Here is a 16,233-nt window from a genome sequence, read left to right as displayed (position 1 = left end):
AATAGCCTGAGTTATCACATGTAACAAAACCACCATGCTGCTTGTCTCCTGACGCTCTCTGGGATGGGATCGTTTGGCACTGGGAGAGTCAATTTAAATTTGGATTACGAGCTGTAAATTCATGCCCCTACCTCTGCACAAGAAAGCCCAGATACAAGCCCCACCTTCTCTCGAGGTGTGTTATTACATCTGTGAGCACGTTAGTTAGAAAATATCTAAACTTGGATTACAAGAATTTTCAATGACACACTTCGCCCTCTGTACTTCTGTCTCTTTCTAGCTCGTTTATTTAATCTTCACTGGGAAACGCATCCATTACAGATAGAGCAGCTATGTGTTATATCAAGCTCTGAAAAAATGCAACTAGATCAGCAGCGCCTCCGACTACACTGGGGACTGTGACGATATATTTACCACAGAGGCTATCGTGGATTTGATTGGTTTCAAACAGAGGGTGTCTTTAATTTCTGGATTAATGCCACAATTCCAAACAAACAAAAAAAGAGTCAAGGTAAATATAGACTTTTAATAAAGACACCATTTCTAAAAGCAGGACAAAGAGACATGCCTTGATGCTTTCCAATGGGTTAATTATCCCACTGTGACTCTCGGATTGATTTGCAATAACAATTGTATGAAAGTGCTAGGTTTAAAAACGCAGTAAACTTATTTCTCGACTTGTTCCAATTGTAATTGTGTCATGGTTCGCCTGGGACACGGTTGGACTGTCTGATCTGACGTTTTCAGTTGCCTTCAGCTGGCTGCCGAGCGCTTGTTTCTCGCTAAGAGTCAAGTGCAAGCTATCTTGTGCTGCCCTGTTCCTGTGTGGATATTCATGGTGAGAGGACCGAGTCGACGACACAGATGAAACGAGAGATGGCTTCTCGCAAAATACATCTCCAATGTCCCATCGCGACAATTAACGTTTCATTTCTCCGAAAAGTGATCTTCTGGACATTTCTGATCGCGTGCCTTCCATCCTGGTAAGTTTTTGTACATCGCCTTTCATTTTGCATGTGTATCACCGTCTTGGAAATACAATCACATTGGAACTCTTTCTCTCCCTCCTGTAATCAGCGAATACTGCATCGTTTGCATTCTTCATCACATAAGAATGCATTAGCTTCCTATCAGGTGTTACAGAGTTACGTTGTTATGGGTCGTCAGGTCTGCTTAAATTTAAACGTGGCGTTATTGTTTTGTGTCTGTATTAGGTATATCAACGACCCTTAATTCCATATTGTTCGTCGTTTTGCCTGTGGGCAAAATTCAGGTTTCATTGTTCATCTATATGGTGGAAAACGAATCACAGCGTTTAACCGCATAGCCTCTCTCTTTTGCTTGAAACATTAATTTACGCGAAGCTAGAAACAATGGTGCTGTTCCATTGTCGCCTCCTGGATTTCCGTTTAAAGGTTGTCTGTTGCAGCATTCTTTTCCCTGTTTGTCAGGACCGTGTATGTCCTCTTATGTAGGTCATAGTTCCTCTCCATCGCTGCACATAAATAGTGTGTCAAATGAAGGCAGATTCAGTGCAATCTTACATGCTTTCTCACACACAACACATGCAGTTGTGCACTGGGGATTTACCTACTTAGACCCAGTTGCACAAACGTGTGTGACTGCACAGACCCAGGCTCCCAGACAGGTGTAAATGCTTTGCTTGACAGTTGTATGCATACAGTGAGCCTCTCCTTCGATCCAGGTTGCACAGATGCTCGCAATATAATGGAACGTCAGGTGAAAACGTGCTGCAAAGTCTTTTTTTAATAAAATGTGTCTGACGTAGAATACTGGTTTACCATCCTTGGAAATCTGCAGTCTTTTTTTTAAAGATGGTCATTTATGGGACATGTGCATTGTTGGCTGGCCAGCATTTATTGACTGTCCCGAGCTGCCCTTGAATTGAATGGCTTTCAAGGCCATTGAAGAGGGCAGCTAAGAGTCAATTACATTGCTGTGGGTTTGGAGTCACATGTAGGCGAGACCTGGTAAGGATTGCAGATTTCCTCCCCTGAAGGACATCAGGGAGCCAGATGGCTTTATATGACAAGTTTTTATCATCAGTAGATTCTTAATTCCAGATTTTTAAAAAGTTGAATTAAAATTCCACCATCTGCTGTGGCAGGATTCAAACCAAGGTACCCGAAGGTTGCAGGAACAGCAACTCATATTCCGCCTGGGAACCCTGCAGCCATATGGTATCAATGTGGACTTCACCAGTTTCAAAATCTCCCCTTCCCCCACTGCATCCCTAAACCAGCCCAGTTCATCCCCTCCCCCCACTGCACCACACAACCAGCCCAGCTCTTCCCCCCCACCCACTGCATCCCAAAACCAGTCCAACCTGTCTCTGCCTCCCTAACCGGTTCTTCCTCTCACCCATGCCTTCCTCCCACCCCCAGCCGCACCCCCAGCTACCTACTAACCTCATCCCACCTCCTTGACCTGTCCGTCTTCCCTGGACTGACCTATCCCCTCCCTACCTCCCCACCTACACCCTCTCCACCTATCTTCTTTGCTCTCCATCTTCGGTCCGCCTCCCCCTCTCTCCCTATTTATTCCAGTTCCCTCCCCCCATCCCCCTCTCTGATGAAGGGTCTAGGCCCGAAACGTCAGCTTTTGTGCTCCTGAGATGCTGCTTGGCCTGCTGTGTTCATCCAGCCTCACATTTTATTATCTTGGAATCTCCAGCATCTGCAGTTCCCATTATCTCTCACAGAACATTAGTTGAGTTCCTGGATTGACTGTGTGGCGATAATAGCACTGTGCCATTGTTCCCCTATGTTTGGGATGTTTGAGATTCCCATGTTTATTGGTGGTAGGGACGGTGGTGTGAGATTGATGAATATTGCTTCTGGTTTCTTTGCAAATTTGAGAGATTAAATATTTCATGTGTGCCTGTCCAACAATTAAAGAAGAAACATTTGAAAACAAAGTAAGGTGACACAGATATCCTTCCATTCTGATTAAAGAGCTCAGGTACCAAATAATATTGGCAAATATACTGTACTTGTATTTTATAGTTAACTGACATTGGATTGACTAGTCTCTCAGCTATGCTAAGATAGCCATTGTAGAGGCAGTTATTGTAGTGGCTAGCAGGGAACTACAAAAAATATTCATAGCCTCTTGTAGGAATTGGAGAGAATGACATGTCACTTTTAGATTAGACACTAGTTCTACCTTTGTTGATTGGATGAAATCAGAAAAGTTGTTCTACACAATGCAGTTGTACTCTAAATCATGTTGGCAATCCATGGCCTACGGCCATAATACATGCATTTTTTTAAAAAAAAGAATAATTCCTCATACAGGAGTTGGCAAGCTTTTTCCTTTGTAGCAAAAACCTTCAATGTTAGAGAACGAAGAAAAGATAATTAAAAAATGCTTTACCCCACCATCCACCATGTTTTGGAAGTGCTATCCTTGAATTGAATTTTAAAAAAATCACGTGAAAATAGTGAACAACCTTATAACTAAGCAGTACTCAAAAATGAAAATATATAATTATATTATTTTCAACCCCATCATGTTACAAAAATAACAGACCCATCTAATGCAGTGTTTTGCCTCCTTCATTACTGATTTGTGTTGTCTTTGGACTAGGACTTATAATTTGATTTTTAATCCTGAATATTTTTTATATATGTTAAACTTTGCTTGCTGATAATTTTAAATTGTTGCATGATCGCGTATTAACGTCAAGGTGCCTGTCAAGCATGAAGATAGTAGATCATTTTTGGCATACAATTAACTCAGTGACTGTACCTACTACACACTCTTGTAATAAGTCCATATGGTGAGATGGTTTCTTAGATGTGTTCAAATCAAATCAATTAAGTTGTCAAATTGTCTTGATAAATAAAAGCATGCATTTGAAAGTAATGTCACATATTCATTGACTATTCCACATCTTAAATCTATGTCTTGTACGGCAATTACATGCTCCAGACCAGAAATTTTAAAACATTCCACACTCCAATATGGTACGGAATGAGGGCCGTGCTCTCAGAGACGCTGCCTTTTGGATGAAACGTTCGACAGTGGCCTCATCTTCGCTTTTCGGGTAGACGTGAAAGATCATTTGGCACTATTTCAAAGTGGAACAGCAGTGTTCTCTGTTTTCCTGATCAAAATCCTTTCCTCAACTACAGTTAGATCATCTGCTCATTATCTCATTTCTGTTTGTAGGACCTTGCTGTGTGCAATGTGGTTGTCATAATTCCAACATCAGAACTGTGACTGCAATTCACTGGCTGTGTCATATTTTGAGATTTCATGAGATGATGCAAGATGCTATATGAAATGCAAGACTTACATTCTAATTTACAAAAAAAAATTTAAAACTTCCACTGTCACTTGAAATTCACTTGCAACATAGTGAGTGGTCTTTATTTCATTTGCTCATCGGATGAGGGAATTGCTGGCTATTCTTTCAAATCCCTAATTAAGCTGGTAAAGGTGAAGTAACTGCCTTTTTGGGGTGTAGGGATGTCTACACTGCCGTTAAGAAGGGAGTGCCAGGAATTTGACCCAGTGACACTTTACACATATATTTCAAGCCGGGATTCAGTTGGCTTGGACGGAATCTTGTAGGTGGTGATGTTCCCCTGCATCTACTGCATTTGTCCTAAGCAGTGGTGGAGGTAGTAGGTTGCCTTTGAAGGAGTCTGGATGAATTACTGCTGTTCATCTTGGCGATGATAGCCACTGTGTGTCAGTGTTGGAGGATTTGAGTGTTGAAGCTGGTGGATGGGGTGTCCATCAAGGGGGGATGCTATATCCTCAATGGTATTGAGCTTCTTGATTGTTTTCATAGAATCGCAGAATCCATACAGTGTTGAAACAGGCCATTCAGTCCAACAAGTCCACAACAATCTCACCCCCTACTCTGTAACCCCACAATTCCCATGGCTAAACCACCTAAAGTACACATCCCTTGACACTATCGACAATTTAGCATGGCCAATTTGCCTTATCTGTACATTTTTGGACTGTGAGAGGAAACCAGAGCACCCAGGGAAAACCCACACAGACATGGGGAGAACGTGCGAACTCAACACAGACAGTTGCCTGAGGCTAGAATTGAACCTGAGTTCCTGGCTCTGAGGCAGCAGTGCTAACCACTGAGCCACTGTGCTGCTCTTTGTTGAAGCTACAACCATCCAGGCAAGTGGAGAGTATCCCAGGCATTAGTTGATCGGCTTAGTGCGGACTTAACCTCTGAACTGCTCTTCCAGCCATGGTACAGATGTGATTCGTCAAGTTTGCTTTCTGCTGAATGAAACCTTCAGGATCTCGACAGTGGGGTTTTCAGTGATCATAATGCCATTCAGCATCAAAAGGTGATTGTTAAATGCCTGCTTTCTGAAATAGCTAAAGGTAGTCAGGTTAGTTCATAATCATGAAGAACTCCTGCAGTGATATCCTAGAATCATGTCTAATAACTGCAACCATCTTAAATTCTCCTAGGAATGACTCCAACAAATAGAGAGTTTTCTACTCGACCCCAGTTTTGCCACGGCTGCTCAATGTCATTCTTGATCAAATGCTACGTTGATGTCAGAAGCAGTATTTTTAATTCACTTCTCTAATTCATCACTTTTGCTGATGTTTGAATAAGGCTATCCTAATACCAGGAGCTAAGTGGACCTCATGGAACCCAAACTAAGAGTCAGTGAACAGTTCATTCCTGTCCAAGTCCCATTTGATAATACTGTTATAACCCTTTTCATTACCTTGATGATGATTGAGAGTAGAATGGGGCAGTGATTGGCGGGATTACATTTGTCTTGTTTTTGTGTACAAGACATACCTGGGCAATTATCACATTTGTTGCATAGATGCCAGTAATGATGCTGCTGTGGAACCACTTGGTTAAGTGTGTGACTAGTTCTAAAGCATCTAGAGCAAGTCTTCAGCACCAATGCCAGAATGTTCTCAGATTCCATAGCCTTTGCAGTATCCAGTGCCTCAGCCAGTTCTTGATATCATATGGAATGAATGATTTGGTTGAAGACTGGCATTTCTGATGTGGGGACCTGTGAGAGGTTGAGATGGATCATCTACTCATCATTTCTGAATGAAAATGGGTACAAATGCTTCTGCGTTGTCTTTTGCATCGATGTGCTGAGCTCCCCCATTATCAAACTTGTAGAGGTGCGGTCTCCTGTCATGTGTTTAATTATCCGCTACCGTTCATGAATGAATGTGGCAGGACTGCAGAACTTCAGTTGATACATTGGCTGAGGGATCACATAATGCTGTTTATTTTGTACTGTTCCCATAATCTTGGCATGCAGATAATTCCTTGTTATAGCATCATTGGATCGACACTTCAGTTTTATGTGTCTGGTGCTGTGCATTGCCTGTTCTTCTACACTCTTCACTGAGCCAGTTTTGATCTCCAGGCTTAACAGTAATGGTAGAATGGGGCCTATGATGGACCGTGTGGCTACAGCTTGTGGCTGAATGCAATTCTGCTGCTGCTCATGGCCCACAGTGCCCCTTGGATGTCCAGGTTTGAATTGTTAGATAATTTTGAAGACATTCAGCATGATGGTAGAGCCATGTATTATGAGCAGGATGCAGATATGAAATGACAATGCAACTGCAACATGTAGTTTGAGGATAGAGTGATTTTTTTTCCTCTCTTGCTGTTTTCCTTGCCAGTTCCCACAGGTTAAGAGGACTCTTTTGGAGCAGTGGCAATTGCCTCGCCCCTGTCCAAAAGGCATGTCTCACATGCCCTGGAGTTGGCTGATTAAAAATAATGTGAAAATTGGAGTGGCACAGTGGCACAATGGTTAGCACTGCTGCCTCGCAGCACCAGGAACCCTGGCTCAATTCCACCCTTGGGCAACTGTCTGTAAGGAATTTGCACATTCTCCCTGTGCCTGTATGGATTTCCTCTGGGTGCTCTGGTTTCCTTCCACAGTCCAAAGATGGTTAGACCAGGCTGATTGGCCATACTAAATTGCCTGTAGTGTTCAGAGATGTGTAGATTAGGTGGGTTATAGGGGGGATGGGTCTGGGTGGGATGCTCTGAGAGTCATAGTGGACTTGTTGGGCCGAAGGACCTGTTTCCACACTGTAGGGATTCCATGATCTATGATCTAACCAGTCCAGCACATGTGCCCTTTTGGACTTGGTCGGCTTGTTGCTGGTGGTGCTATTGACTCACACTTGGTGATGCTTATGGCAGCCAGCACATCCACCCCCAACATATTGTTCCATTCCATTACCAAGCTCTGTGCTTCCTCCAAGTGGTGTTCAACAGATCATCAGTTGAGGTGGGGCAGGTGGAGGGACAGCACTGGTGGTACTTAGCAGGAAGTTTTGTTTTCTGCATTTAACCTAATACCATGAGATTTCATGGGGTCCAGAATCAATTTTGGAGACTGTCAAGGCGTCTGCTTCCTAACCTCTGGCGGGTCTGACCTGTCAGTGGAAAAGACATATCCAGTAATGAGAATGAAATCATATTGGGCAGTTAATAATACTTTGAAGGGCTTTTATATGTTGTATGAAATATGTCCAAGTAGTAATGTTATGTAAAGAAAAACAGCAACAAATAAAAAAGCATGAATAATATTTTAGAACTAAATTTCCCATAGACAAAAAGAGCAGAGGGGAAGTTTTAAGTCAATTATCTGTTTTGAGAACCAGGAAATGTTAGAAATATAACATTTTATAGGTCCTTTGGGATATTAGGAAAAAAAGAGAGAACAGTTCTGTTCTATAAACTCAGAAGCATAGAAAATACAGGAACAGACCATTTCGCCTGCCCCACAATTCAATATGATCATGGTTGATCATACAATTCAGTACCATGTTCCCGTTTTATCCCCACACTCGTCAATCCATTTAGCACTAGTAACTAATATTGATCACCGTCTTGAAAATATTCAGTGTTTTGGCATCAATTGCTTTCTGTGGCAGAGAATTCCACAGGCTCACCATCCTCGGGGATAAGATATTTCTCCTCATCTCAGTCCTAAACGGCCTATCTTGTGTTGTTGAACTGTGAATCCTGGTTCTGGACTCCCTGCTCATTGGTAAATATTCTTCCTGCATTTACCCTATTAGTCCTGTTAGAATTTTATGGTTTTCTATGAGATGCCCCCGTATCTCATTCTTCTGAACTCCAGTGAATATAGTCCAACGGATTCAATGTCTCTTCGTTCATTAGTCCTGTATTTCCAGAATTCGGTCTGGTAAACCTTTGATAATTTCCATTGCCAGAACATGCTTTTTCAGCTAAGGAGACCAAAAATGTGCAATACTACGTGTGTAGTCTCACCAAGGGCCTGTACAGTTGCAGCAGACACCCCTGTTCCTGTACTCATATCATTTCACCATTCCTTTTGCCCTTTTCACCAACTTAACCGCTCAGTTTAACCTCCCAGTCAGCTTTTTGTTATTTGTTAATTAGCATATATTACACATAGATTTCTCATCTCCGTCACTGGTATTCATGGGGAATAGTTGATGACCCTGTGATACCCCACTAGTCACTGCCTGCCTCTGGAAAAACACCTGCTTATTCCTACTTTGTTTTCTGTCTGTCAACCAGTTCTGTGTTCATGACCCTCAATTCCATGTGCTTTAGTTTTAGATAATGCCCTATATGGGACTTTTACCGAATGTCTATTGAACATTTTGTTGAAAGGTCATTGACTTGAACTTAAAATTTGGGCTGGATTTTACAGAATACGATGCATATGAAGATTGGTTGTGAGCACCTTAAAGGCAACAGTAACATGCGGTGGACAGTTTAACAGATCATGGTCCATTTCACCCCTCAGACTAAGTTGTCCTGGCCTCAAGAGCTGCTGGCCAATCTGGTCAGTGTTTCAGCATTCCCAGCAGCATCAGAACTCAGTAGTGAACACCTAGGGGAAAAGGGTAATGACTTCCACTATCTGTTAAGTTCAGGGTCTTTGGCTGCCTGGATGCATCTGGCACCTTTGCAGGAGAGTTGTGAGGGTGTTTTGCTTTGACCAGATGGCAGGCACAGAGGGGAGTATCCTGATGGGTACAAGACAGCACCCAACGGATGACCTCCCATGTTGACCTACTCACTGTTTCACATCAGGTGATGAGCAGGAAATCAATGCGTTGACCTTGGATTTGAGACTTGATGTCATCACACTGGATTTTCTCTGAATGAGGGACACTAATAGTCCTGATTTGTAAATGTAAAATTTGGACCTCTCTTTCTCTCAACATATGGTTCGTGACCTGGGGAGTATTTGCTGGCACTTTCTATTTTATTACTAAGTGGGAAGTCTGATGCATAATGAAAGATGGGAGACATTCAATAGGAAACAAGTTAATATGATGGAGCCAGAATAAGTAGTGTCAGGCAAAGTAAAGCAAAGCGTATGTCAAAAACAGTTGTAGTAAGCAGAATAATGTCCAATTGCAAAAAAAAATAAGAAGGGACAAGGTTAAGATTATTGCATGCATGGAAAAGAAGTAAGATAGGGGACAGACCACGATTTGAAATAACTAAACTTCATGATATTTGTGAAGGTTGCAATGTGCCTCATTGAAAGAAGAGAAGCTGTTCCCCCAGTTTACCCTCAGATTCGGTAGAATACTGCCGTAAGCTGAGAATGGAGAAGTCAGTGTGAGAGCAAGTCAAGAATCAAAACTATCAGTCAATTGAAGCCTAGGCATATGCCCGTGGACTGAAGGAAGATGTATCATAAATGCATCACCCAACCTGCATTCGGTGTCCCCACAGCAAACCAGTCTTCACCACATAGGAACATAGAATCATAGAATCCCTATGGTGTGGAAGCAGACTATTCAGCCCATTGAATCCACACTGTTCCTCTGAAGAGCATCCAAACCCCCTACCCTACCCTTGTAACCTTGCATTTATCATGGCCAATCCACCTATCCTGCACATTTTTGGACTCTGGGACGATGTGGGGAGAATGTGCAAACTCCACACGGACAGTCACCCAAGGCTGGAATCAAACCTGGGTCCTTGCTGCGGTGAGGTAGCAGTGCTAACCACTGTGTCACTGTGCTGCCCCTGGGTCGAATAGGTGTATGCTATTTGCCCCTTGAGCCCACACTGCCATTTAATAAGATTATAGCTTATATGATTATAATTCAAACTCCAGGTTCCCACCTACCACTCTTAACTGTTCACCCCTTCGCTTCTCAAGAATCAGGTTTTCTCTTTGAAATGTTCAGATTCTGATTCTACAACCATACAAGCTGAAAGAATGTCAAATCTATTGGGTAATTATGAAGGCAAGGGTCCTATTACTTGTGTTCGTTTCAGCCACACTGTCCTGTCTGTGACCATTTATCACATCTGAAAACCTCAGTCCAAGGGCTTTTGCTGAGCAAGTTTGCCTTCTAGTATAGTGTTCATATAATATCCACATAATAACATCTATATCTGTGTCAAAGTTGCTGGGTCCACATCCTGAAACTCCCTTTCTAATAGCACTGTGAGTATTCCTACAACCCAAGGGCAGAGGCGGTTGAAGAAAGCAGCTCACCACCGCTTCCATTACCACCAGGGATGGGTACTAAATGATGATCTAGCCAGTTATGCCAACACCCCATGAACAGATTAAGAATAAAACCTTCAGGGATAGCAAGAAAATTGGAGAATAAGTGCTGGCCTACTCTGTGACATTCTGTGAAGATTTTTTAAAAAATCTTGTCATAATTCTACGTCTTCTACATTAAATTACTTAATGTACCATATCCGTGTTGTAATTTGAATATTAAATGAAGTACTCTTTAAAAACAATCTCACCATCAGTAGTCGCATTCTCACTTATCTTTATTATTCCTGTCTGTTCTGGCTGTGTTAATAAATTGTGTGGCAGAACAGATGTAATGTGAAAATTGTGGGAAGAAATTCTGACATAACTGGTTTGTGGAAGTAAGTTTCTTAAAAAAGAATGTTTTTCTCTTGTTGTATCTCTCCATTGAAATGTGTCTTTTTCTCCTTTGTATGCTTTCTCTCTTAATTATATAAGTTCTGGAAAAAGTGATGATGAAGATTATGAAGATTTGATTCTTAACAAAACATGGGTATTGACACCAAAAGTTTATGAAAGTGACGTTACTCTTATTTTAAACAATTTATTGGAAGGGTATGACAATAAACTCAGACCTGACATAGGAGGTAGGTGTACTTGAGGTTCCATTTATGCATGTTTTCATTTTTGAATTGAACTTGATATTTTTCAAGATTATATTTACTTGCAATTGAATAAGAGGTCAAATGCTAATAAATTACAATGTTTTGTTCCAGTGAAGCCAACAATAATTGGTACTGACATGTATATAAATAGCATTGGTCCAGTGAATGCTATCAATATGGTAAGTAGTATGAATATTAATCTTAATGTTTGTTTGATGATTTCTGTAACTTTAAGTGTTAAATTTTACATTCCAGTGTGATTATATGCTGTGGTTTTAAATTAACAACTGAATGTCCATTTGAATGGAGTTCATCAGTTTCTTGAAAGATAATGGATCAGTTTTTACAATACTGCAACAATCAAATGTAATATTGCAATCCACATTTTATATTTGACTTATGAGTTTGCTGGGTATTTTATCTTTTTGATCGAAGCATAGAAAACCAAAATCCAAGCACAGGGTAAATCAAGATTCCAGAATTGGCAAATTACTCAAGGTGAAATTTCATGTTTCCTATGTGCTGTGACTGATGAAATTTCATATTTTATTTTCTTAAGTCGGTGTTCCTTTGCAGTTCTGTGCATCACACCTGAACAAGCCTACTGGTATACTTGTATATTTCTACCTAGAAATCTGACCTTGCAGTCACCATCTTTCTGGTGCTAATGTTCCTAAGCTCCAACTGAGCAGGGAAGCATTTGCACATTTTTGATCAGAAATACATTGTTTTCAGATATTGACAATGTTGCCCTCAAGACAGAGTTATGCTGGCAACATATAAAAGTAAGAATACTTCATATAAAAGATGTTTCTGGCAGGATCCACTCGAAATTTTCTATTTTCCAATGATTCTCTTGCCGTATGTTCATCATACACAACACAACATGATGCTAAATGTCAAGCAAACTCTTTACCATCAACATACAAAGGAACTGTAAAGCTCTTACAGATCATTGCACCAGCCTGGCCAAAAGTCAAGGCACCGCCAGTCCTTAAATGTACTGCTGAAGTTGTCAATAAACACTCATTGGGCAGGTTCATCTTTGCTGACCCATTGTGAGCCATAAGTCTTTATCTTTTGCCAGCTCTCTGTTCTACCTTTATTCCAAAAGGCTACTAAATTATAGGCTGATAATTGGGAGACAAGGGTAATGTCCAGCATTTCATACAAAGCTGTAAAACATAACCAAGTATGAGGGCTATGCTGTTAAAAGGAACATTTATCAAGAAAAAGAAAACTACTCAAGCAACATTTGTGATAACTAGTTTGTCCTGGTGGAGCTTTGCAGCATATGCTTGAGTACATATACATAATTCTCTTCACGTGTTACATGCTACAAAACCTTGATATCTTGACGAACCAGCTTTTACCATTAGCTACACAACAATGAGTGCTGAATGAGGAGAAGAAAACAGAAGACGATAAGGTGGAGGACGACGATGAATGGTTAACATAACAGCTAACACAACTCCTCCCTACCAGAGCTGTCAGAGACCAATTCATTGCAAAGCTTTTTACCTTAATGAGGCCTTGCATTCAACAACAGTCATATAATTTCTTTATAACCATAATTCAATTACATTCCTTTAGTCTAACATTATTAGCCTGTTCTCCATTTCACCAGAAGGACAATCACTAACTTTAACAAATGGATATTGTCAAAGAATGACAGTATGGTAAAAAAAAATGATTAATCACCCACGTTCAACTCCTTGGAGCTGTCAGGTATGTTCATTTTCCTATGCCTGTGCTCCTGTAAAAATGTTTTTGTAGTGGTTACAATTTGGGTGATGGGAGGCTTCAGAACTTCCATTGAGGAAACTTCAAATATACTTGGGAGGTGATCTCAAGCATCTCTAAGTTTATAGAGACTAGCTTCAGACTGAACAACCTTAGTGTGGGCTGCAACAGTTTGTGTTCACTAGTTGTGTGATACCAATCAGTGCTGGTGCTATGTCAGTTGAGTGAGCAAGCACACCATCATTCGGAGCAAGATTTTGCTGGTACGTGCAGAAATAAGGTAACATCCAGAAAGCCACTTTCAACAGGGTGCTCCAAAACCCAAAATGGCAATCACTTGTCCTGCCATAGAAGTCATCAAAGCCAACATGAAGCTCCAACACTAGTGGATTGACGGATCTGACCATTTAATCTATGGTAGAATAGACACTGTGCACTAAACCTTGAAAAACAGCTGTAATTTTGTTGCTTTTTCCTCCTCAACATTGGGAACAAGCTTTCTCATAGGCTTCTGAATGCACCAGGCATTTTCTGATAGATGCCTGTTATGATAATTGCAAGAACATGGACTGTCAATTTTCAACTTAAATCATTTGATTTTAATACCTGAAAAATTTATGGACTAATATAGTCTTAAAAATGGAAGAAACGTGGACCTGAAATGACTGCAGTAATCAACTCACCACAAATTGAGGCAATTTCAGGAAACCAATATGACATAAGTCAAATTGTCCAAATAAAAATGACATTTAAAAGATGCTGAAATGGTCAGTTGGGTCAGGCATCAAGAAACCCACTTGTCCCGGCTTAATTAACACTTTCATGCAAAGTTGCACACATTAGACATTGAAGGTTGCCAGTTTGGAAAGGTAATGAAAACAGATTTGGGAAAACACACTTGAAATATTTCAGTGGTTGTTTGGCTAAGATGCAGATGGAGAAAGGGCAAAAGATAGATTTGTAACAGTGAGAACTGGAAGACTCATTCTGTCCAGTTTCCTTTCATACTGAATGTTAGTGTTAAACTTGAGGCAAACTAGTGGATCATCTCTTCAGTGAGAGCTCAGGGATACTGCAAATTTTGCAACTGCTGTGGATACAATACATCAACAAAACAGATGATCTCATGCTTAACTGTAAAACTTAAAGGACATTAAGGACTTTTTAAACTATACTTTCTTAAGCTTCTTATTATACTGATCCTTTTTAAACTTTAAGCCTCTGTTTGAATGGTGTTAGATATCATGTTTCGTTATTTTTCTTGGGGTTAGTAAATAGTAAAATTCCTTTTTCTCAGGCTTAAGAAAACCTTGTAATTGGCTCACTAATTGTGATTAGGATTACATTTTAATTGGTGTGATTTAGCTATGTGCTAAAAATAATTTTAAAACTTTGTTGTCGCTGACTATAATAGGAGGATTCAACTCATCCTTCCTCACTTGATCGTGATAATACTCCTCAGCCTTTTTCAGCAGCACAAACCCCCAAGCCTGTATCATGATCTTGTACAAAAGCACTGTGTGTAGCCTTAGTCTTGGCAATCTGGCCTGTGGGGCTCTGTTTCTGTTTGAGCTCCTGCAGACTTGAAAATCACCAAATGCAGGCATCACATTCAATCTTGCCCTTTAAAATTCCAATGGTGCCAAAATTTGAGCTGGCATCTGAGAGTCAGAAAAATTGACCATGCATTCATGGAATGCTGGACTTCTTTTCTTGCTCGAGTTCTGGGGGTATTGATATTTTCAATAGCAGAGTTGAAAGAGACAGAGAAGGACTAACATGTGGCATCAGAGAAAAAAAAGGAAGTAATGAATGCATGTTGAAAACATCAGCATTGTTTTAAAAAGTCTGTTGAATGAGGGAGGATATAGGAATAAAGATATCATAAATACCATATGTGACATCTCCTGCCCTTTCTCACAATGGCTGGTATATGCTCTTCAAGGGGAAATGATAGGTTCTGGCAGGTTGTTTTCGCACTGGTTTCTAGACTTGTGTTCTGTACTATCTTTTCCTGCAAAAACGAAGGGAAAGTGTTATTGAGAATTTTCAAGTGTTTGGAATATGTGTCTGGTTAGACAGAACAACTGGCAGTCTGGATGTGAACTTGAAGTTGCTTGTAAGTGAGAGTTGTATTAGTTGTGAATGTGTTGAGCATGGAGAGGGAACTTACTTTGATATGCTGTAATGATTAGAGAAGAGGCATTGAAGGAAGGACTCTGTCTCTGTCAGTTATAAGTGATAGGCGATGCTTAATATCATCCACTTGATGGGTCAGCTAGTGGAGAATGGCGGATGGATTGCTTGTCACCTTTTCACTTAATCTTTGTGGGTAGCTGATGTGGGTTACTTATGACCACCTGTAGTAGGGTTGTAAAGGTTTGGTGAGCTCTCATCCAAATGACACTCAGCGCTTGACTGAAAGACTCAGCATTGGGGAAGGGAAAGACAACTGAGAACCAACCACCTATCATTGCTACTCGGCACCCCATCCGCATAGCTCAGTTCTCTACCAACCCGCACTTTACAATCTCCTTTTTGCCATCAGTAAAATATGGCCTGGAATCTAGCAACGATACTGTGGCTTGGCTACAGTCAGTACCATCCGGTTTCGCTGCCATACTGTAGAACTTCAGGCCTCTGGTTGTTTAGCAGCACTCAGTTGATTGGGTATCCCACCCACAATGCTTGACCCCAGGGAAGGCTGACCACTGTCACTGATATCTTGCGTGGTACTTCATTCTGCAGGCCCTTCTTAAGAGCACTGCAAGACTCTCACTGGCTTACCGACTGATGAGTGAGACCCACATTGTTTTCGTTAAGTATAATTTTGTAAAATCCAATGTGTTCTGAGCAGGCACATGGTGACATGGTGGTTCAGAGGTCAGCACTGCTTCACAGCCATTGACTCACCTTTGATTCCAGTCCAAAGATGTGCTAGTTAGGTTGATTAACCATAATAAATTGCTCACAGTGTCCAAGGGTGTACAAGTTAGGTAGATTATCTGTGGGAAATGCACATTTACTGGGATAAAGTGGGGGTGGGGGGGGGGGTGGGGGTAGGACTGTCTGGGATGCTTTTCTGAGGGTCAGCATGGATTCAATGAGCAAAATGGTCTGCTTGCACACTGTAGGGATTTTGAGATTCTATGAATGAATGAGGGAGGCTTTTCATTATTAATAACCCAGTTAGATCATATGTCTTTCTTTCCAGCATCACAGTTTGACCCTTGGTACAATATTCCTCATATTCACATACACAGTAATTTCTTCTCACTGTGAAGAAGCTGCATAGAGGTCTTCCT

General features: G+C 41.0%; 1 protein-coding gene across 2 annotated transcripts in view; it reads left to right on the top strand.

The window, feature by feature from the left end:
• The first annotated feature begins 257 nt into the window (after positions 1-257).
• Positions 258-16,233, top strand: part of LOC125458506 (gamma-aminobutyric acid receptor subunit gamma-2-like) — a 114,408-nt gene continuing 98,432 nt past the window's right edge. Inside the window, exons 1-3 of one of the 2 annotated variants that reach the window (XM_048543826.2) lie at positions 258-983; positions 11,019-11,167; positions 11,297-11,364. In XM_048543826.2, coding sequence (XP_048399783.1) covers positions 865-983; positions 11,019-11,167; positions 11,297-11,364 — 336 coding nt within the window. In that variant the 5' untranslated portion in view covers positions 258-864. The remainder of the gene's footprint in view (positions 984-11,018; positions 11,168-11,296; positions 11,365-16,233) is intronic. The other variant, XM_048543827.2, reaches the window with a different exon arrangement.

The sequence above is a fragment of the Stegostoma tigrinum genome, chromosome 13, assembly GCF_030684315.1.
Source record: "Stegostoma tigrinum isolate sSteTig4 chromosome 13, sSteTig4.hap1, whole genome shotgun sequence".
NCBI classification, from domain to species: Eukaryota; Metazoa; Chordata; class Chondrichthyes; order Orectolobiformes; family Stegostomatidae; genus Stegostoma; species Stegostoma tigrinum.
This window is presented reverse-complemented; position numbering and strand designations above follow the sequence as displayed.